The sequence below is a fragment of the Canis lupus genome, chromosome 15, assembly GCF_003254725.2.
Source record: "Canis lupus dingo isolate Sandy chromosome 15, ASM325472v2, whole genome shotgun sequence".
Taxonomy (NCBI): domain Eukaryota; kingdom Metazoa; phylum Chordata; class Mammalia; order Carnivora; family Canidae; genus Canis; species Canis lupus.
In genome coordinates, this window is record NC_064257.1 from 52,251,986 (window position 1) to 52,276,120 (window position 24,135).

Below are 24,135 nucleotides of genomic sequence, written 5' to 3' on the forward strand. Positions count from 1 at the left end.
AGAGACAAAGAGAGGCAGAGGGAGAAGCAGGCTCCCTGTGGGGAGCCCCATGTGGGACTGGATCCTGGGATCCAGGATCACACCCTGAGCCAAAGACAGATGCTCAACCACTGAGCCTCCCAGGCATCCCTCCTGTGGCAATTCTAAGTGGACTTCTTTAAAGAAGTCTGTATACTTATTAAATATGTTCCTGTGAACTTTTTTTTTTTCTGTTTTTTCTATTTTGGCCATTTTTCTACACCAGCATGTTCAAACCTACTGGGTCTTTTTTTTTTTTTTTTAATGGCAACATATTATTCCCTTGCCGCAGTATTCATGCTCTAAAACTTACTACTAAACTGATTTCTATTAAATGAATTATGAGTTGTCAGAGTTTGAGAACTGGAAGAGGAAGATGAGCTTTTTTTTTTTTTTTTTTCCCCATGAATGTGTCTGGATGTGGAACAGCGGTGTAGGGGTGAGGAAAAAACTAATGGATGTGATTAGCTGGATGATATTTTCAGTTTTGACTGTAAGCAGTTGCTAGTTCCTAATGAAATAGAAAGTAAACGATTTACACTTTAGCTTCTCCCTTTATACCTTAATTGATATATTTCCAGATCTATATTAATACAGATTTTTTATTAAGGTGATGCTATATATTCTGAATATCCCCTCCCCCGTATTCTGTAGCTATCTTTCTACATCAGTGAAGTGTCTACTGTATTCTTTGCAGAGAAGTATATTATTTATTTTTACCGAAAAATATGTACTAACCAGTCCTCTACTCATGAACAGATGCTTTTAGACCAAAGGGTGTATATTAAAGGGGTCTATCATCTGGCCTGATGATGATGACGATGATGATGATGATGATGGTGATAGTCCACACATATGAAGTGCTTAATATTCGTTGGGCACTGGAGTAAGCCTTTTTACAAAGATCATGCGTTTTAATTCTCCCAAGTACCTTATATATTGGGTAAATAATTTACACAAAGTCGTATAGCTACTGTAACCGGCAACACAGACTGTGCCTTGAACAATAGGCACTTCTATCTCTCTTAGAGAAGCCACTAACTACTCAGAGTAAAAAGAACTATTAGCCCAACAATTTTCTGAAGTGGGTTTAGCACACATATAGCCAGCTACTGTAGCCTAGAAATTTTTAGTCCTGGTGTATGACCTAGAATCTCACAGTAGCTTATTTCAGTTGTTTCTACTGGTTGGTTGGTTGGTTGGTTGGTTTTCTGCAATCATAGCCTAATATAAAAATTTTACCCTATGCCAAGGGGATGAATTTTGCTGAGTAAAAATCATATCGCAATCTAACTTTTTTATAACAATAATAAACTCTAATTATATACCAAATAGCTTTCATTCATCTGCTAAATAATATTATTGCTTAGTCTGGTCCCAGGATTTATCTGATAGAAGCTACATGAATTATGGTAAGTTGTCCAGAAGAAAGAAATCAGATTCTGTAAGGGCTTTCTTTACCAAAATCCTTAAATCGCATATAGGTACCTAGAGAATTGCATATAGGTATCAAAGAGTCTTTTCTAAGAAGTGATTAAACTTGTTCTCTGTAAAATCTTGTATGCTTTCCTTAATAAAGTTAGCCATAGGCTAAATAAATAAATAAATAAATAATAAAATAAAATAAAAGGGTGTATCATCTACTCAAGACCCGATCCCCTCTCAAAGAGGTATCGATGTTATTTCTTATATGTCCTTCAACATATATCTATGCATTTGGTATTTTATTGGTAAATTACACATTTAAATGAGTCTAAATAAATGTTGCACTTAGACTAAATTAGCACAGCTTTTTTATTGCAATACAATTCTGAGATTTTCCCATATCAGAGCCCATACTAAATCTCCACATATAACCATATCTGTTTCAGAGCTGTCTCTTCTGTTCTGACTTAACTTTTTATTTTGAGTGTTTTATACCTAGTAGGACAGACATTCCCACCTCTTATGAATCTATTTCTCCAAAAGTTTCTTAAACATTTTGATATCGTTTATCAGATACACTTGAGCACCAATTTGTAAAGTTATTCCAACAAAAGTTACTGAACGCCTGATTGGGATCACATTAAATTTGTATATTAATTTTTATGGAAATGATATATTTAAAATTTTGTGGGTTTTTTCTTCCAGGGGCACAGTGGCTCTGTGTTTTCATTTGAAAACACTTTGGATGACGTTTTATAGTATTTTATTCATTTATAGAGAGTTTCCACTCTTCCTGTTTGTGCTATAGGTTGTGTTCATGGTGTAAAAGTTGTTTTTGTTTTTAAAGATTTTATTTGCAAGAGAGAGAGGGAGAGAGAGAGAGAGAGAGAGAGAGAGAGAGAGAGAAAGAGGGAGGGAGTGCAGGAGCCAGGAGAGTGGCAGAGAGGCCAACTCCCTGCTGAGCAGGGACCTGGATGCAGGACTTGCCCCCAGGATCCTGTGATCACCACCTGAGTCAAAGGCAGAGACACTTAACCCACTGAACCACCCAGGCGTCCCTTGAAAGTGGCATTTTTTAGGCAACATACAACAGTGCACTGTTGTACGCTACCAAGGAAAACTCTTCATTTTCATGTACTATATTTACCTTGTGTGGAATCGTCCTACAGGGCACTTTCATTCATGTTAATGGTTTTTCTGTTGCTTACTTTATTTGCGCTATCTACAAATCATTATAATTTGATTTTCCTTGTTTCTTATTTTTTCTTATCCCATTAGTTCAATTAGTTCCCAGAACCACGCTGAATTTTTAAAAATGAGTGCAGGCAACCTTTTTATTATTCTGGACTTTAATTATTCCTGTGCCTGCCTCTATGCCCCGCTGTGAAGAATGATTTAATGCTCCTTCCTAGTAATTATTCTGTAGGAACTTATTGACATGTGTCCCCCATTCTTTCAGAAGTCTGGTGTGACATTTTTCTCGAATCCTGTCAAATAATCTTTCTGCATATCATTAGCGTGATGATCCTGTGTATCTAAACTATTTACAACAAAAATGATGCCTAACATTTAACCACTGTTGCATTTGCTGAAAATGGAATCATGCTAGGTCAAAGTCTTATTTTTTCCTATTTCTTTACAGCCAAATGATGTGAAGTTTCCACATCTCTTGCTTCCTTTTCATGCAGAGCCCAAGATTTCCCTGACCCTGTGGTAGTCTGGCCCTTGACTCTGGGTATGTGGGTATGTGGGCAAGATGTGAGTCCCCACAGACTAGAGAGTGGCTGCCCCACTGCGGTTATCCCTGGGGGAACAGGCTAGCTTTGCAGTGAGGCGCAGTGAAGCTCCCAGCACCTCTCATGCTGCTTTAACTCAGGTCCTCATTTTGGGTGGGCAGTTTAATATTCAAAACCTGCTCATGATAAAGTGTCTTATTAAAATTATCTTGTGCAAGTTAACAGAAACCATTTTTTTTAAAGTTTTTTTTTATTTAAGGAATCTCTACATCCAGCAGAGGACTCAAACTCACGATCCCGAGATCAAGGTCACAGTGTCTTCTGATGGGCCAGTCAGGTGCAGGCACACTTACTAGAAATCTGATTGAGGGTGTGCCTATCGTGTGAGCCCAGATGAAGATGCTCAGCTTTGGGGTCTGAGCCAACTGCAGTCTCAAGGAATTTCTCAGGATACCCTAGGCTACATTCTCAGTTTCAGGTGTCAGTCCAACCCTATTAAGAGGCCCAGCTCTTTTTCATCTCCCAGAGACCAAAGCAGCTGAGGTAACAGAACCCTAGACGTAATTCCGGTCTAGTTCATCTAGTGACAACGTAAGACCAGGTTCATCTATTCATTCCCCGCTCGTCTCTCTGCTTAAACTGTCCCCATCCTTCTACCTACAGTCCAAGACTGAGTTCCTTCACAAAAACTGCCCTTCCAGAACACACTATCCTCCCCCTCCTGGGGCACTCACAGGATGTAACATCCATTTAACATTTCATTTTATGATTCTGGTGGAAAGAAATTTCTTATGTTCTTACTCAGTCCTTACACAAGCATTTCATATTCTGTTCCCTGCTTAGAATTCAGCTGGGGGAGTAGATACCACACACCATGATTTCGTTATCTTCTACAATATTATTAAATGTGTATGAACTTAAAAAAATATTCAATAAATATGCAAGTATCCTCAAGTCAGTAATTTCCTCTCCTCCTAAAATCTTCACTAGATGATAAGAATCTAAGTAACAGAAATTAATGTACAAATGTGCATTTCCTTAACTGGAAAGTAAATTTAGACAGATGATGGATAGAAAAAAGGATGGTAGATGGATAGGTAGATACATAGATTTAAAAATATTTGTATTCAGCATCAAATAGTGGAAAGATATATGGACTGAGGCCATTCCTAACACGAATGCTACTTTTGGCTAACTAACAATGCTGTCAAGTTCAAGACTTGACAGTTTCAAAAGAAACATAAATATCTGCTTTACTCTTCCCCTAAAGTTCCCTTTAAATCAATGGAAAGTCAACTCCTATGGGAATTAATGAGAAATTATAAGATAGTGTCATTTCCTAGTAAAAGAAATGGAACAGAGATTAAAAAAAAAAAAAAAAAAAAAAAGAAAAAACCACCCTTGGGTTCTCACACTGGCTTCCCCTGTCATGCTTTGAGCCCACTAGGCTGATCCTGCAAACTGTAAAATGGGAATATTAGTCCAACTTCTCAAAAATCTCGAGGGATCACACGCAGTCGTAAACAAGACAGCTCAGTGTAAAATATAAACATGCAAGGCGTCATTAACGTAAGACTATGACTTTATCAGATCCACTTCTCTTTTTTTTTTTTTTTTTTAAATTTTTTATTTATTTATTTATGATAGTCACAGAGAGAGAGAGAGGCAGAGACACAGGCAGAGGGAGAAGCAGGCTCCATGCACCGGGAGCCCGACGTGGGATTCGATCCTGGGTCTCCAGGATCGCGCCCTGGGCCAAAGGCAGGTGCCAAACCGCTGCGCCACCCAGGGATCCCTCCACTTCTCTTCTTTAGCCTGAAGTCTGGTAATCATGTTTTTCAATACTTTTTGTTATAAAAAATGCATACACATTTCTCACACAAACAAGCACATTTATGGCATAAATTCTTAAAATTAGAATTTCTGGGTTGAAACTTGTGAAAGTTCTCAGCACTGCATTTTCTGGATAAGCAAAATAGAAAATTATTTCTTACACCACCTCTACATCTATTATTACCACTTTTTTAAACTTTGACATTTTTATTGGTGAAAACTATAGGTTTTATTGTAGTTTTAAATTTGGGGTTAAGTACATTTGAGTATTTTATGTTAGGCTACCTTAATCATATATGTAATTATCAATTTGTATTTGGGTCTAATTCTGGACCCCACCCCACCCCACTGTTCAGGTAGCTAATACTGTATTAGTTCCCTCCCTCCCTTTTTGTGCTTTCAGGATTATCTTAGGTGTTCTTGCTTTTAAAATTTTCCATGGGGCAGCCCCGGTGGCCCAGCGGTTTAGTGCCGCCTTCAGCCCAGGGCGTGATCCTGGAGACCAGGGATCAAGTTTCGCATCGGGCTCCCTGCACGGAGCCTGCTTCTCCCCTGTGTCTCTCACGAATAAATAAATACTCTTTTAAAAAAATAAAATAAAATTTTCTGTAAGACTAGAAATCAGCTTTTGTTCTAAAATATATATTTAATAGGTAATTTTATTAGGATTGAGTTAATTGGATAGAATTAAAAGTTTCTTCACACAGGACTTGCACATTTCTTTTTAACTGTATTAATCTTGTTGCCATTTTATACAAGGAGTTTTTTTCATTAAATCTGTTTATTGATTTCTGAGTGCCGGTTCTGTACCAAGCCCTTACTGAATGTATCTATTGTTTTTAAGTTTTTCAATTAATTCTCTTAGATTATCCAGGTGTATAATCAAATTATCTGCGAACAATCATTTTATATCCATGCTTTCCAGTTACCATACCTCTACATCTTCTAAAAGACTTCCAGAAAAGTTAGGAGTCCAGAAGTCTTCTTTAAAAAGCTGAACATGGATGTGGGCATCCCTGTCTTGTTACTGACATTAATAGGAATATCTTTAGTATTTCCCAATCGACAACTGATCATTAAGGTAGAGTAGTTGTATTTAACCAAGGTTTAAAAATATCATCTGTCTATAGTAATAGTTTAATGAAGTATGGATTTCAAATTATATTGAAATGTCCCTTTACCATCTATAAAAATGCTTTTTCTCCCCATATAATCCAATATGGTGAATCATATTATTTTCTAATAATCCAACTTCCTTGCACTTTTAGAATACACTTAAGTGCTGCTTGACTCTTTGCCTTTAGAAGTGATTTTCCCAACAATATTCACGCAAGCAAGATGAAATCATTTCATTTGTGCATCATTGGACTTGGATATTTTTGATATAGTCACATTTTAGAACATAAAAGCTCTTTAGATCCTATAAAAATTTATAGTGCATTGAAATTAGAATTCCACTTTAAAACTTAATGCACTTAGAGATGTGTGCGGGTGGTAGTGGGAGGGGTTAATTCCTTGACAAACTATTTCATCTAGGATACTTTACTTAGGTTTTCCATATCTTCTGGAATCAGCCATATATTTTTACTTGAAATTAACCATTCTTTCACTTTTTAAATATAATGGCATGGAATTGGACAGAACTGTCTCATCTCCCCTTTTGCTTTCGTTAGGATATGTATGATTCTTCTATTTAATTGGTTTATCTAGTTTCTACTTTTAATGCCCCCCCCCCCCATCACTATTCAGGCTTACTCTCTTTTTTACCTATCTCCTGTCAACTCCTTCATGCTACTTAGATTTCTTCCATTTCTCTAAGAATGTTTAACACATTTGATTATTTTGGGACTGGAGTCAGTTGAGAGAATGGGAAGTGAGGAACATGGGAAGTTATGAAAACTCAGGGAGTTTGGCTATAAAAGAGAGTAAGTAAGTGCATAGTTAGAAGGGAACATTAGGTCTCGTGATGCTGTACATTTGAAATTGTTCTGAGGTGGGCAGAGCTCATCCTTTGCAACAGGAGGCAGAAAGCATGGACTATATGAAGGTGTGTCATGACCACTGTTAATGGTCCACTTGAGGTATGTGGTTGTAAATGAAATAGGAGTTCAGTTGGCGCAGCTGCTGTCCTTCGGTAACATTCCACAGCTCAGCTGTACGTAAGACAGGCACTGCCAGAGACCCGGGTATATCCTGGGCTGGGGTTCTGTCGAGTAGGTAAAACAAAAGAGCACATGCATGAAATTCTGCCTAAAATTCCATGGGGTTCATGAACCCATGTGGTAGATCAAATTTCTGCAAGAGGATTTGAGAACACCTGATAGCAGAAGCAGGGAAATGGACTTATCTTACATGCTATTCAGAATTTCATACATCTAATCCTAGGCCGGATAGCTTTCTCACCTCCTTGTACTAGCAGTCACTTCTTGTTGGCCTTTAGGGATGGGACCGTATCCACCTCTATTTTTCTCCTGTTAGAAGGTATATGAGAATCTCTCAGTGATGCAAGTGTAGTGGATTTTTCTTTATTTAAGTTTATAAAATACATGCTTATAGAAAATTAAAACATTATAGAAATATATAAAGCCAATCATGAAAGTTCTCCCACAATTTTACTCCCTCACAAAGCCACTGGTAACAATGTCGAATTACTATTCCATTATTTATATATATATATGTATATATATATAGCATTAACAAGTTATTCTACAAAAAAAAAAAAAAAAAAAAAAAATGCTTCCACAACTTTTTTTAACCTAAGAGTAAAGTTTGGACATCTTATTAGTCCAGAGACGTTCCTTACTCTTAATGGATAGAAATAAATTGCATGAAGGTACCATAATCTATTAAATTAGTCCCTTATTGACAGGACATCTGAGCTAGTTTCATTGAAGAGCAAAGGTACAGTAAACTTGTGTACACTTGTCAGATTATTCCTATTGGCATTTTCCTAATCTTTTTAATGAAGTTTGCCAAATGGTTTGAGCATTTTCAATATACTCTGAACCCCCCCCTTTAAAGGTTATAAAATTATCCTCCCACCTACAGCATGCAAGATGGGATATGTATAATTTAGAAAGGTTTATTCAAACTTATGGTGTGATTTTTAATTAGAAAAAAAAAATCTATCATCAATTGTTCTTGTAACTGTGTTTTCTACCTACAGAAAGAGAAGGTGGACAAATTTTCTTGACTGATGGGGAGTCAGGATCCTAAGGGCAGGGTTTAGAAAACTCATATTTACAGGGAATAGGTATCAGAAACTTAAATAACACTTTTCCAGAAAGTCTTCAAAAGACTGCAGCCCATGCCACAGCTTCAAATACCACCAGTAGTATCTTATTAATTTCTTCAGGTTTTGATACCTATGTTGGTATCCAACTGCTTGTTGGATAAAATCGAACTTCAAACATGAGCTTTCTCCTCCACCAGCTGTACTCATTACTCAACTGCAGCAGACAATTCTTTGCTCCTAGAACACATCCTAGTTTCACAAGTCTGGTTTCGTTCACTGTATGCCCCATCTTAGAATACTAGTTTCCCTCTCTGGCCTCTCAAGGCTCAGCTCAAATACCCGACTCTATGAAGTCTTCCACAATGCTCTCTGGAAAAGAGCGATGGTCTTTTCCTCTGTGGGACTCCAATACAGCATTCTGTAATACGCTAACTAGGGTCTTGGAGGACAGATTCATCTTAGTCTATTTCCTGAACTGTATTCAATAGTGCAGAACTTTGTAGAACATGCACTCAAAAACTGTTTCTGGAATAAACATACAAAAGTAAGACTTCAATCCCTTAATCCCCATTATTAGTCACAGATACTAGTTTTTAAAGTAAAAAAAATAAAAATAAAACCCAAATGCAACTGCTCCCTTGAAACAAGTCCTTATTATAGTAAGCAGTTTTTTAAGTATTTTTTAAAAAGGTATCTTTTAATAAAACTGACAAAGTATTCTATCTTTAGAATAGTTATGTTCAACAAACCTACATATGCTTGATACCTGCATCTTACTTCCTAGGACCTCAATTTTTTATTTTGGGAAAAAAAAAAAAAAAACACAGGAGGGAGGGGCAGTTTACTGTAAAATATGAAGCAGGAATCATTTAAGCATGTGAGTTTCTGCTTTATATTCCTAGCCAGAGCACAAAACGACTGGATATCCTCATCAACACCAAGCTTATTCTTTAAAAACAACAACAAAAAATGGGAGCCACCATGAAGAAAATGCCATATTAAAATCTCTTTCTCTTGATAATTTCTGGCTTCCAGCTGACTGGATGAGTTTCTTCTGTCTGGAAACAGAAAATTAAATAAGTTAAAACAAAGTATTATTAATTTGCTTTATATTAATAACTCTCTTTCTAACAAAATAAGGCATCTGTTGGTTGACATTACATATTTAGCAGTTCTTTAACAATTTTAGGAATAGCTGACAAACTAGTGACATTATCTGAATCTAATAAAGGATGAATGGGTTCACTACAAATTCAGTTTGTGGTTTTTCATCTCGAATAAAATTGCTACTTAGGTAACCTAGTAATACCAAAGCTTATGATTTTAGAATTAATTTGTATAGCAATTTATTTGTGATTATTCTCAATGTAAGATTTTCCCAATAACTATAGTAAGTAGGGATAAAATTAAAACAATTTATGGATTCGCTGGTATCAATGGGACTAATATAGAAATCTACGAGCAGACACTACTCGAGATGATAAATAATTCAATACTATAAAGATTATTTTCCCTTCTGAAAATTTCAGTATCTTTAAAATGAGAAAAGCACTCGCAAAATTATGGTATGGTTGATTTATTTTACTTCAAAATGCATGTGAAATAGAGAACTTACCGCAGTATCATCCTCTTTATACACTTTAATCGTTTTATCAGCTTCAGCTGTTAGTAACCGACTTTCAGACTGATCAAAAGCACAAGCAAATATTCCTGATTCACTGTCCAAAGATCCGGGCTGCACAGCTGCATGAACTCTCTGGAAATTGTAGCCAGTTCTCCAGTCCCAAAGATGCATAGTGCCATTGTCAGCTTAAAGGAAAAAATCTAATTAAACTTGGTATCCTTTAACAATTCTGCTTGACAAACATTTAAGCACCATCTAGGAGTCAAGCACCGTGACAACAAAGATTAAATAAAGTTATAATACAAGACACAGGCAGTGGGCAGCCCGGGTGGCTTAATGGTTTAGCACCGCCTTCAACCCAGAGCGTGATCCTGGAGACCTGAGATTGAGTCCCGTGTCAGGCTCCCTGCATGGAGCCTGCCTGCTTCTCCCTCTGCCTGTGTCTCTGCCTCTCTGTCTCTCATGAATAAATAAATAAAATCTTAAAAAAAAAAGAAAAAAAAAAAAGAAGACCCAGGCACTCAAGCTTCTCTTAATACTGGTGTGCCTACTTTCATTTGTGCTTAATTCAGTAATTATAGAGCCCAAAAAGCACCACAAAATGATACCTAGTTCCAGAATACACAACCAAAATTTAGGTAATTCCCAGCATGAATACGTTAGATTTATCATGTAGGAACTCAAAAAAAACTAAACTATGAAATATGCTGCATGTATTACATGTATGCATAAACACATATATGAACAACATCCAAAAACACACTACTCAGGCAAGTTCTGTTGTAATACTTAGGTGGGATGACATAGAAATTTTAAAATGTTTACTCACTTACTAAAGGAAAAAATGACAGGCTAAAACATATTTATTATTAAAATCTTATTTTACCTCCAGAAACAAGCACTCCATCAGAATTCACTGTCAATGTATTAATAATAGCATTATGACCAGAAAGGTTTTGAATAAAACTTCCATCAGGGAATTTCCACTGTTTTATATTATCTGGGGAGCCAGATGCAAACGTATAACTGAAATAAGATGAAAAGGAGATCAAGTTAAATAAAATAAAGAATTCAAAAAAGCCTTTTACGGTTGTATTCTATACGTGTGCTTATGGATCTATAGTTGTAGCAAAATATTATTTGTCATACCAAGAGGTAAAAATACAAAGACATTTATTCCAAGTCAAATCAGATCTTCAAATTATTTAAATGTTCTAGATTAATGTTTTTCATTTCCCCAGTGCTCTACACTGAGCTAAAGCAGCAATAAATGTACAAACCCCTAAATTCACATTGAGGGCAAGGGGTTATGAAGCTATTTTGGACAGAGCAAGAGAGGGAGATAGAGGGGACTACAGGAAGAATGAAAAAGAAGGAAAGAAACAGAGGGCAAGAGGAAGAGAGAGAAAAAGGAAACAGAGGAGAGGAAGAAAGGGAATAAGGAAGACAGAAAAAGGGAGGAAGAAGGGAAGAAATAATGGATAAGGGGGAGGGGGTAGATAGAAATATCAATGTGACGAGAAAAGCGTCAGGGTGATGTGATATAAGAGACAGGCTGTGATATTATGCTCCACCTCTATGGACACCCTGTATGTTCATGGGTCCTACTATTTTTTTTTCTATGTATACTATTTCCTCCTTATGAATTAAACTATTCTATGTACATCTCAGTATAAACGTTTCTGTCAAAACATTAAATCCATCTTCTACTAAACATTAAATCAAAAGCCTCTACTTTGATGTGCGGCTTTTAGCCATGATTTATTCATATTGTCTCATCTGACACTATCATCTTTCACCTTGTAGAAAATTTTCTTCATCATATATATAGGTCATGAAGCAAACGAGTATACAGGAAAAATGAAAGAAATCCAGGTGCCAAGTGGCACAGGCCTGGAAATAACAGTGGCTAAACGACTACCAAAGTAGTAATAATGCTAGTATTTCAATATTTATACTAAAAATTGAAGAAAAAAGAAAAGCTAATTAGGAAAATACACTTACTGTCTTGGATGTAAAACCACAGCCCTGACCGATTTTTTGTGGTTTGTTAATGTGACTCTTGTTTTTCCAGCCACCAAATCCCATAATCGTATTGTAGTATCATGACTTCCTATAACGAAAATACACATCCACAAAATACACATCAGGAAAAATAATGCAAAAATTAAACACAACAATGTATGAATCAGTCTTCTGTAGACATATATATATATTAAATGAAAGTCATACTAACTCCTGCCTAATTACTTTACAGTTCTAAACTTTTAGGTTGGTTTTAAATTTAATTCTTAAAAAAATGCAGTAAATACTTGATGCATTGTCCAGTGAACAGCTGGAACAAATGTGAGTAACAAATAAAGCAAATACATGAAGTTACTCCTTGGAGGGGAGGGGGAAGGAAAAACCTGAACGATTCTTAATTAACAAACTACATCAAGTAAAGAAATTATTTTCTGGTCTCAGAGTGAAGTTGTATTATTAATCTTACTATATAAGCAAAACCAAACTCAAACTAGCTCTAAAAGTTATTGGTCTCTATTTTGTCTTTTGACTTCAATTTCCTAAACAAGTAATTTTGATACTATGAAACAATGTCTGAATGTATCTAACAGCACTATTTTCTAGTCAGACATCACATGATACTGTGTATGATACATTCTATGATATGTAAAGGGTATGAGATAAAAACCAAATGAAATGTTACCACAGTAAGTTTCATATATGCACAGAAACAATGTATCTACAAAAATGAAGAGTCATAGTGAATATGAAAAGTATATGTATAATCATAATGCATTTATAATCAAATATACTGTAAACTTAAAAAGTATCAATCATACCAGTAATAATTTGTGGTTCTGCAGCTTGACATCTCACTGTAGCAACTGCATTTGTATGTCCAGATAATGTGTGTACACTGGCTTTAGTTCTCACATCCCAAATCTATAAAAACACAAGGGACACACTGTCAGAGAAAATAAGCATTCATATCTCAGACAGGTAAGTGAACCAATTCAAGGCTGGGAATTTACTAGACAACTGTGTCTGAATGTAATGAAAAATTGTTTAAAAGAAAGATTAATGATCTGTAAGCTGGCTGGGGAATATAGATAGAAGGCAGCTGAAAGGAAAAAAAAGACCCAAAAAACTAACGGATCAGGGTACTAAAAGTGTAAGAATGGGTACAATAAGACTACTGAAGGAAAAAGCTAATGGAAAATGTTGTAGTGATGGAAAGGAACATGTGAGTGTCCCATTTCAGAAGCAGGGCACTCCCAGTGATAAACATGAGGCCACAGAACTGAAAATGAAGGTGGAAAAACACCTGAGCCAAGAAACAGAGACCAGGCTATTGCTAGTCAAGGCAACTATCTTTAATTCTCTAATAAGTCAATGCATGACTCTATTACCAAATATGCATGCAACATATTTACAAATATATGACTCCATTACCAAATAAGATGCGATATATTTACAAATAAACACAAAACTCTATTCCACTTACCCGTGCAGTTGAATCTCGACTACAGGTTACCAGCACATCAATTGTTGGGTGCAAATCCAAACCATACACTGCACTTAGATGTCCATGATAGTGTCTTATAACCTAAAAATAAAGGGGAAAGTTAAAATCTCTATAATTATAAAGAAAAACAGTGATTGACTATGTTTTAAATCCTTAACTCTAAGCTTACCTTATTATATTCAAGATCCCAGCATTTGACTTGTTTGTCTTCTCCACAGGAAAACAGGTAAGGGCTCCGCGTGCTTACTATCACACCGCGCACTGTACTGATGTGCCCAGTTAATGACAGTTTTAATTTGCCACTAGCCAAGTCCCAGATCTGCAATCAAAAAATATTTAATTTTTCTTCATTATTCCAAAGCAAATTTTTAAAATCTTAATGTTAAAATTAAGTGTTCAAAAAGTGAAAGTTGTAAACATATACAAATTTTAAAATTTGCAAAAGAATCTCCCATGATCTCCTCTGTTAAGCAGGGAAAACAGAATTAAAAAGCATGTTCAAACTGGGAAAATATTTATAATAAGTGACAAGTCAGACTGAGAAAGACGAATACTAGGTGATTTTACTGGTATGTGAACTCTATAAACAAAAATAAAAACCAGGCTCACAGATACAGAGAACAGATCAGTGGTTACCAGAGGTGGGGGGTGGGAGTGGGGGAAATGAGTTAAGAGAGTCAAAAGTGCAAAGTTCCAGTTATGAAACAGGTAAGTCACGGAGATATAATGTTCAGCCTGGCAACTACAGTTAATACTACTGTACTCAACATCTAAAAATTCTCACTATAAGGAAAAAATTCTGCAACTATGTATGGTCATAGATGTTAACTAGATTTATTGTGATTTCACAATATACCAATATATTGTATCATTACATTGTATATTAAAACTAATAATATTGTATATCAATTATACCTCAATAAAAAATATATACATGTTGAAAAAACTTAACAGCTTTACTAGGAATCCCACTATAAATTTTTTTTGTGCGGTTTTTACAAGATTAGGTAACCATTTCTGCTTAACGTTAGTAGATAGATATTTTATTTATTTATTTATTCATTCATTCATTTATTTATTTTATTTATTCTTGAGAGATAGAGAGAGGCAGAGACACAGGCAGAGGGAGAAGCAGGCTCCCCATGCAGGGAGCCTGATGTGGGACTCGATCCCGGATCTCTAGGATTACACCCCAGCCTGAAGACAGCGCTAAATGCTGAGCCACCCAGGGATCCCCACAGATATTTTTAAAGATACACAATCAGTGTGTTAAAAAAGGATCCTGTAATACACTGCAAATATCAAGTCACCCATTTTGGAAAATATTTGTACTTTGGGTGTCAATTACAAAAATCTTGGACCCATTAATTCCATTACTGGGGATCTGTCCAACAAAATCATTTAAAATATGGCAAAAAGCTTTAGGCACAAAAATTATATAGCATTACTTGTGATAGTGAACACCAAGAAACTAAAAACTCTGATGTCTACCAATAGGAAAATAGATTATAGAATATCTGATAGATTGTGAAACCATTTAAAAAGATGTCCATTTCTTCACAAAAATATGCCTCTTATATGTTAAGTGGAAAAAAAGCAAGAGTACAAAACTATGTAACACTCAAGAATTTTTATTTATGTATTTTTTTTTTAAGATTTGAGAGAGTGCACATGTGCATGGGGATGAGGGGTGGTGGGGAGGACAGCAAAAGGAGGAGGAGGGAGCCTTAAGCAGGTACGGCGCTGAGTGCAGAGCCCGATGCAGGGCCTGATCTCATAACCCTGAGATCACAACCTGAGCTGAAGCCAAGAATCAGTTGCTTAACTGACTGTACCATCCAGACACCCCCATCATGATTTTTTAAAGATACACATTTATACACACAGGAAGAAAGCTCAGAAGGAAATGTAGTGACACATATGCATGGAAGTAAGTACTAAAAAGAAATTCGTTCAAATTATCTGACAGTGTTCAATTACATATGGGTCTGTATTCTTTTGTACTTCTCTATATTTTCCTCATTTTTTATATATGAGTAAGCTTTAAGTTTGTAACCAGAGGAGAAAAAAATATCAAGAAATTAGTGGTAGTCGGTATGTTTGGTTTGGAAAAGCCTGTTATTTAAATACCACTTTCCAAACATATTTAATTGGAACACTGAATTGATAAAGATAATAAATTTTACTCCATACTCAGGTCTCAGAAATCAGAGAAACTACAACAGCAATTCCCACCTCAGAAATAAAAGATTAAAATCACGTAGTAAATACAAAGTCGTATTTTTTTCTTCCTCCTTCCTATTACCTTTATAGTTCTGTCAGCAGATCCAGTTACAAACCACTGATTTCCAGGTTCCACAGCAATACAGCGAACCCAGCCAAGATGTCCACTGATCACCTGTATAAAACAAAACATAGAATGGGTGGACTCATTACACTAGTTTGTTCAACTTCAACTCATTACATATAAGTCAAGTTTGAAGAGCCCCTCCTCATATCTTCAAATACATTTATAAAATTATTTGACACTTAGATTTTAAAATTATAAATTACCTTCAATCACAGTAAATACATATACAAGCTATGATATACCTATACAATGGAATATTTACTCAGCAAATAAGAGGAATATATTAATACAACTTGGAGGGCCCTCAAAGGCATTAAGCTGAGGAAGGAAGTCAGTATTAAAATGTATATACTGTATAATTCCATTACATAACAAAATTGAAAAAAACCCCACAAAAATAGTATGAAAAACAAACGAACAGCTGCCAGGGGTAGGGAAAGTTAGAAGTATAAAATAATAGCACAGGAGTGTTTTTTGAGCTGACGGAACTTCTTTATACTGAGTGTATAAAGAAGTAATTACCCAAATTTATACATCTATTAAAATTTATTAGGTCGGTATACCAAAAGAAAGTCTACTTTAGTGTATAATTAGAAAACTAAAATTTAATACATATATTTAATTATGTGTAGCTATAGTTTTCCTACTACATACATTTCATTTTAGATCTGGTATGTTTTGAATCACTTTAATTTACTATAATTAAAAAGATAATCAGTAGGGCTAAAGAAATAGCATTATATGTTATTTTTCCTCCTGGGATTCGTATTAAACACTTCAAACACGTAGAAAAATTATTTTATCTGTTCTCCATGTTTAATAGCTTTCTGTAAATATTTTATATAGGAAACACACACATAGCTTTTACTTAAAGAAGTCTTCACGTCTTTTAAGACTGCCTGATACCTTCCCCCCAACCCATCTCAGATCACTTTATCAGTTCTCATATTCAATCCTTTTCCTCCTGATTCTATTCCTTGGCTCTTAGTAACTGGAAAGCAATCATCATTCCTGTAGTGGAATAACATACAGATTCACTCACCCTGTAGAGTTTCCATGGTGGGTGCCACTGGGGTTTGGGCATGGTAGGGGCTTTTTTAGCCATCAGTGCAGAGTTCTTAGCGTTGCCAGCCTCCATAACTGCCTACAAATAGAACAGATTATGTTACTGTTAAAGGCATCATACCTAACTCTGTGTGTTAATTCTAAAAAGAAAAACTCAAAAAAGGGGATTTATGAGGGTTTTTTTTTTCCTTAATTGAAGAGGAAAAGACAGTTAAAATGTTTGAATCACTAGAAAATGTTTGCATAACTAAGACTTCTAATCAGAACTGTTATTTTCTGTATGTTAACTTTAATTTTAGAAATAAAAAAAAATCTCAGAGGCTAAACAGTACATAACATAACATTGTGCATGGGTTCAAAAGAGCACATAACATTGTGTATGGGTTCATAAACCCTGCTCTGCTAATTACTAGCTGACTGGTAAAAACTTACATAACCTCTGTGCTTGCTTTGTAAAATGGAAATAACACTGCCTACCTCAGACAATTACTGTAAAAATATTGTTACACTCTGTAAATGCTTTATGTAAGCTCCTATTATTATTTGAGTGATTTTAAGTGGATTGTCACTGCCTTTCATTGTTGTATTTTAACATTATCTCAACTTAATAGCAAAAAGAGAAACTAATTAGCTTCCAAAAAAATATTTAATACTTTCATTTATTATTAAAATTCAATTAATTAACATACGGTATATTACTCAGAGGCAGAGTTCAGTGATTTATCAGTTGTATACAGCACCCAGTGCACATTACATCATGTGCCCTCCTTAATGCCCATCACCCAGTTACCCTCCTCCCTTCCAGCAACGATCAGTTTGTTTCTTGTGATTCAGAGTCCCTTATGGTTTATCTCCCTCTCTGGTAACATCTTATTCTATTTTCCCTCCTTTCCCCTATGATCTTTTGTTTCTTAAATTCCACATATGAGCAAGATCATAGAACTGTCTTTCTCTGATTGACTTATTTTGCTTAATGTAAAACCCTCTCATTCCATCCACATCACTGCAAATGAAATTTCTTTTTTTTGGTGGCTGAGTAATATTCGATTGTACATATACCACATCTTCTTTATCCACTCATCTGTCAATGGACACCTGGGCTTTTTCCATAGTTTGGCTATTGCAGACGCTGCTGCTATAAACATAAGGGTGCAGGTGCCCCTTTGGATCACTACATTTGTATTTTGGGGGTATATACCTAGTACTGCAACTGCTGGGTCTTAAGATAGCTCAATTTTTAACTTTTTGAGGAACCTCTAAAGTTTTCTGGAGTGGCTGCACCAGCTTGCATTCCTATCAGTATCCCTGTCTCCACAGCCTTGCCAACATCTGTCATTTCCTGACTTTTAATTCTAGCCATTCTGACTGCTGTGAGGCAGTAACTCATTGTAGTTTTGATTTCTATTTCCCTGATGCCAAGTGATGTTGAGCATTTTTTTTGTGCCTGTTGGCCGTTTGTATGTCTTCCCTGAAGAAATGTCTGTGGATGTCTTCCACCCATTTCTTGACTGGATTAATAGTTTTCTGGGTGTTGAGTTTGCTAAGTTCTTTCTAGATCTTGGAATACTAGCTCTTTATCTGATAAAACATTTACAAATATCTTCTCCCATTCCATCTGTTGTCTTCTGGTTTTGTTGACTATTTCCTTTGCTGTGCAAAAGCTTTTTATCTTGATAAAGTCCCAACAATTCATTTTTGCCTTGTTTTCCTTGCCTTTGGAGATCAGTTTAAGTATTATTTTTTTTTTTTTTTTTTTTTTTTTTTTTAGTTTAAGTATTATTTTAAGAGATATCCTGGCTGATGTACCATCAACTGTTAGCAACCAGCCATCCACCCAAAAAATACTTAAGTCCATAAAGTTCCTGCCCTCAAGAAGCTTGTATTTCACCTCCTACTAAGGAGGCAAAAACCATGGGCAGAGATTTGTGAATAGAGGCAAAAGAAGAAATGTAGTGGGAAGACCACAAATTCACTCATTTAGCCTGCAGTGACTCAAGTGGCAGAATAAAATAAAGTAGGTACTTGACGTTTTTCGTTTCATAATTACTCTTACCAGTAACGACATTAACCGGCATTTATTTACCAATTGATGAACTTCTACATTTCTAAACATTTTTAAGATACTAGTACAGCCCGTGAATATTACATTACTAAAGCACTCAATTCAAATTGTGTAAACCAACTTAGAGTTTAATAAAAAAAAGATTTTCGTATCTAACACATGCTAATACAAGTTAGAGAATACCATTCTTTGTATTATTAACAGTGGGTAATAAAGAGCAACATCACACTATCTGCATCAAAATAATTATTAGATACAATGTGCAACAGACACAATTTAGAATTTTAAATTCTAAAAAATATGCAAAATCACAAGCAACTTAAATTTTAGGGCTATGAAATATTAACTAGCTCACTCAGCTGCTGTTTAACAACAAGCAAAGAAAGTTTTCATTTATTTAATATCTAACCTAAGACACTCGGGATAAAGGGAAATAAGACAAGTTCCAAAAGTTAGAAACCTGCAGTGTGATCTGACACAGAGAAACTTACTGAAGTCATCCCTGCAGGCTGTGAACGGTCAGAAGTCCCCGGATGTCGGTATTCACCTCCAGCAGGTGCACTACGATTTGCATCAACCCTGAGGCAAAAGATATATCACATTCTAAGTGACTGTCTCCAGTCATGTCTTGTGCAGAACCAACTCTTTAAATTTTTGTAAGCAATGATAAAAGAAAATGTCACATATATAGAAATCTTAAAATGAGAAAAATATGTAAAGAACAAATTATGCTTTCAAAATCTTTGTAATTAGAAGCATAATACTTCATACCTGGTCTGAGAAGAAGGTAATGCCACAGCTAAGGACTGTGCAGCTGATTCACTTGGCATTCTTTGGATCTTAGTATCTGCTGTCAAAGCAACTCCTGTTTAAAAAAAGAATCAATTCCCTTTAGTTGCTATGATTTCATTTATATCAGTTTAAAATAAAATACTGGAAGAAGAAAAATGATTAACTCTAGGTAGTCATATTACAAACATTTCTCATTTTGTGTCTTTTATTTCTAACTTTTTACTAATAAATAGAAGTTAAAAACATATAACTCAAATTTGATTTAATCACAAGCAGTTTGGTATTAACATACCTAACACAGTAAAGTTAAATTTCTATCATCTTGGGATATTACCTTCAGATACAAAAATCAAGCAATTCCCAAACACTAACAAGGTTTTCAAGAATAAATGTAAATCACTAAACAAGAAGTACCAGTTTGCCTGTACTTTCAATACGGTAAATCCTGTCTTCTAAAATTACTAGAACCTAGATATGTTAAGCTTTTTGTTCTACACTCCATTATACTAGCCACTCCATCTATGTACTAGTCATCTACACACACAGACAGCTAATAGACATTTCCATCACACTTGCTTCTATACTAACACTTCTATCACTTTTGTAAGTTTAGTGATAACATGTTTGTTTAATCTCCATATTAGCCTGGAGCGACCTTACTGTCTTTGAATTCCTAGCACAGCACCTGAAAAATCTAGGTGCTTAACAATGTTTGCTGAATGAACAGGTATGAAAGTGAATATGAGTTAATAACTCTCATCTATGCCTGGATGCCTGGGTACTGAGCTTATCTTGCATTTTATAGGCAATTAGAATCATAGTATTGGTTCATTCATGGAAACGTCCGTAAGATATTTTCAGTACGTAATAGCTCGCTTACCAGGTCCTGGTGGATATGGATGTGTACCTGTCACCAAATATTCAACTTCTTGTCCTTTAAAAGGGAGAAGAATCATCATCATTATCAGTGGCAAATTTACATATAAGCATTATCTCTTTTAACGAATGCGAAGTCACCAACTGAATTTCTCAAATTTTCCCAGCTAAACCAAAACCTCAGAACCAAGATATATTGATTTTTGTTTTGACTTCTGAGGACCATGTACACACCTATTTCCTTGATATTTGCTAATATGATGTCAAGAAAGCTTGTATAATTGTAATGGTGTGGAGAGAGATCATCCTATCAAGTAACAACCCCCATTCTGGTTTTTCTCCCATGCAAATGATTTTTCTGTGGAATCTTAGATTTAAAAAAAAAAAAGGAATCTTAGATCATCTTTATTCACTACAATTTTAGTGCTTAGAATCACCTTTCTGAATGACAGCCAAAACAGACGGTCTTTCCGTATGTTACAAATTTTTCCTTTAGTCTCCACCTGTACATCCTAAGATTTTCTGCATTATTATTCTATCACATTTTTATTTCCTGTAAGAAAAAATCCACCAACCAATAATCTCAACTCACTACTTCAATGAGGAAATCAAGACTTCCGTTATAATACTGGTATAGTTGTTCAATAGGGTATGGCTCTATTCAGTTTTCCTGGGATGGGCACTAAAACATTTCATTTTTTCATTTTGAAAATTCACATGTAAGTCCTGACATTTCTGATAATACATCCTCACCTTGATTGGCAGGATACTGCTTATGACCATACGAATCCGATGCATTCTGAGGACATTTCTCTTTAAAATTTTCTTTCGAAGTAGGCATGTGCAACACAGGACCATACTCATTACGCAGCTTGATTGCCATTTTCCGTTTGTGACTATTTAAAAATTATGAACATAAGAATGTATCTTTGAGTGCTTTAAATATATTAGCCAAAAGAAATATAGACAGCCAAGAACACAAGTACTTAAATAGCTTAGGTTTGCCTAATCATGTAGAAAAAATTCTATGAAGTTTTTAAAGTTAAATAGTATTTTAAAAAGCTTGGAATTTCCAAGTGCATTTCCACACTTTTTTTGTTCCCAATCCACCACAGAGCATCCATTAAGTCTAAGTAGCATTTTAATTTGTTAACCAATAAATATATAACCTTTCATGATAAATTACCAAGGGTCTGATTTAAAAACATATAGAAACTAATATATCCTTTTAAAAACCTCAGTCAATACACTTTCCTTCAAATGTGTCAATATAAAAACACAGTAAAAGCTTCTATCATAACCTTTACTGGATGTATCTAAAAAGACCAATTAGAACTAATCAAAGTAGTTAATTAGTTCAATATTTTTTAAAGAAATGCACTTATATTAGTCTTAAGAACAGCTCACTTAATAAATTAAATATAAATGCTTGTCTTAGGAATTAAGTAGATTTTAAAAGAAGGGTAAAGGACAAAGAAGGAACACTGCACATAATGCAATCCCAGACTGGAGCTGGAGATGTAGAACCAAAAATATGCCACCACTCAAAAATCTTCATCATACTAACGAGAAAAGATGGGAGTAGAGGTACTGGCCAGGTACAATTTCAGCTCAGCAAGGCTCTGAGAGCAGCGGGAAGCTGAAAGCACATACAAAGTGATTGATTATAAAATAAAACACCTAAAAGGGACTCTCCTAATTACTGGGTATTTATAAATGCAATTAATTAATGGGGCTTTTTATTGTGAAAGACAAGGCCAAAAAAAGTTAAATCAGCTTAAATCATGCCCAAACACCATTCATTACCGAATAGACATCCTACGAGTGTTAGTATCACTCACTAAGCTTTAAAGGTCCCCCTCTCCCTGCTCTCTTCCCCCAACATTAGAAGTTACATATTCCAGTAACTGAAAAGGAACAATACCTACCTCTCTTCATCCAAAGGCACAGGTTTTCCGTTATCAGCTACAAACATGTCATGGGTTCTCTTCAATGACCTGAACACAAGTGTGTGCACAGAATGTTTCTGTACCTCCTAAAAAGAAAGAACAGAATCACATATCTAGCTACAAATGACACATACCACAACCTAAATTAAGTCAAAGCAGCCATACACTTTACACATTTAAATATGTAAAAAGCTTTGTACCACTCACCACAGCTATTTGTAGCAAGCGATAGAAGAAGTCAAGGTCAGAGAGGAGGAGGAAGCTCCTCAATGGCCAGAGCCCCAGGTATACCAATTAGTGATGCCTGAGCTTAGCCATTGATTCGAACAAGTATTTACTGAGTTCCTACTATGTGTCTGGCAGGCACTGTGCTAGAAGCTAACAAAAGAATGATGACAAGGCAGCCATGGTCCCAGTGCTCAAGAGAAAACGAAAAATAAGCAACAAATCTTTGATAAGTGCTATGAAGGAAGCAAGCCAAGAAAGAACCTAGGATAGTTATGAAAGATCTCTCTGAGGTATTCCTTAGGCAGAAATTCAGCCTCGTGCAGAGCAGAGGTGAGAACAATCCAGGCAGAGAGGAAATGCCAGGTACACAGGGGTTTGGTGGCTGCAATGATGGCCGGAGCTGCAAGAGAACTGTGCATGTTCCACTGGAAGGTGGACTGTGAGGCTGGGATGAGGTTGCAAGGGTAGACAAGGTGCAGATTAGGTTAAGGATTTTTTTTTTTTTTAAAGGATCACTGCAACAGTCTGCACTTTTGCTCTAGTGACATCTGGCCAGCGAAGGATTTTAAGCAGAAAAAAACGCGATCAACGTATATCTTAAACAGATCAATTTTGCAGAGGGCGAAGAAATGGAAGCGAGAACACCAGCAGGGAGCTAAGGCACTCGTGCAGACGAAGGATGACGCCGGATCTGAATTAAGGCGAAGGCAGTGGGTCTGGACAAGGCTCCAGAAGTATTTCTGAGATGAGACGGGCAAGGCTGGCTAACAGTTTGATGCAAAACTTCAAAATGGCAGGTCTTCCTGGGGGCAGAGCTGGAGGAAGACCGCCCGCCTCAGGACACACAGCCCCTGACGCTGCTCTGCAGGCGGGGACCCCGCGGGGCCGGACGCGGCGCCTCCGGGGGCCCGGCCGAGACCCGACGCTCAAGAGCCAAATACGGACCGTGGAAACTCAGTCGGGCTTCGCGGCCGCGGGTAACGTCCAGCCAGGGCTCCCACCCGGCCTTCCTCTGCCCCTGAAAACCTTCAGAGACCACCCGGCCTCGGCCAGACAGCCCCCCTCCGCAGCCTTCACCATCCCCAAACCGCGAACACCCCCCCACGCCCGCCGCCAAGGAAAACCACCGCGGAAGCCAACGACCCCTCAGCACCAAGCGCCACCTTACCTCGACCATGATGCTGCCGTGCGACTCGCCGCTCCAACAGACAAGGGACACCAGCCCGCAACACAGAAGCCGCCGCCGCCGCCGCGCAGCCCTTCCGGAATCGAGCGCCCTGGCGCCGGAAGTGGGGCCTCCGCGCAGGCGCGGTAGCCGCCCGGCGGCCTTCTGGGATCGAGGGGCGGGGCTTTCTCCAGAGGGGCGTGGCCTCGGCGAGGTGGGCGGGGCTCAGCGGCGTCCCGGAGGAGGTC

General features: G+C 36.6%; 1 protein-coding gene across 2 annotated transcripts; it reads right to left on the bottom strand.

Moving 5' to 3' along the window:
- Nucleotides 1-7,515: 7,515 nt before the first annotated feature.
- On the bottom strand, nucleotides 7,516-24,044 carry PLRG1 (pleiotropic regulator 1). 2 transcript variants are annotated; one of them, XM_025439045.3, is made up of 16 exons: nucleotides 23,891-24,018; nucleotides 22,474-22,580; nucleotides 22,113-22,184; nucleotides 21,299-21,441; nucleotides 20,550-20,603; nucleotides 19,649-19,742; nucleotides 19,369-19,456; nucleotides 16,793-16,894; nucleotides 15,706-15,798; nucleotides 13,570-13,719; nucleotides 13,380-13,481; nucleotides 12,715-12,817; nucleotides 11,876-11,984; nucleotides 10,758-10,897; nucleotides 9,863-10,056; nucleotides 7,516-9,305 (listed from the first exon to the last, which is right to left on the bottom strand). In XM_025439045.3, exons 4-16 carry the CDS (start codon nucleotides 21,426-21,428, stop codon nucleotides 9,246-9,248), a joined length of 1,419 nt encoding a protein of 472 aa, XP_025294830.1. In that variant the 5' UTR covers nucleotides 21,429-21,441; nucleotides 22,113-22,184; nucleotides 22,474-22,580; nucleotides 23,891-24,018; the 3' UTR covers nucleotides 7,516-9,245. The 2 variants fall into 2 exon arrangements, with proteins under 2 accessions (XP_025294830.1, XP_025294829.1); XM_025439044.3 differs by lacking the exon at nucleotides 22,113-22,184 and having other exon boundaries at nucleotides 23,891-24,044.
- Nucleotides 24,045-24,135: the final 91 nt, after the last annotated feature.

What these genes read in the sequence shown, in the direction of transcription:
- PLRG1 (XM_025439044.3), bottom strand. An exon ending in GTCGAGATTCAACTGCACGG is followed by an intron (nt 12,818 to 13,379) that starts GTAAGTGGAATA and finishes GTGTTTTTATAG; the next exon opens with ATTTGGGATGTGAGAACTAA. An exon ending in TGGAGTGCTTGTTTCTGGAG is followed by an intron (nt 10,057 to 10,757) that starts GTAAAATAAGAT and finishes TTTTCCTTTAAG; the next exon opens with CTGACAATGGCACTATGCAT.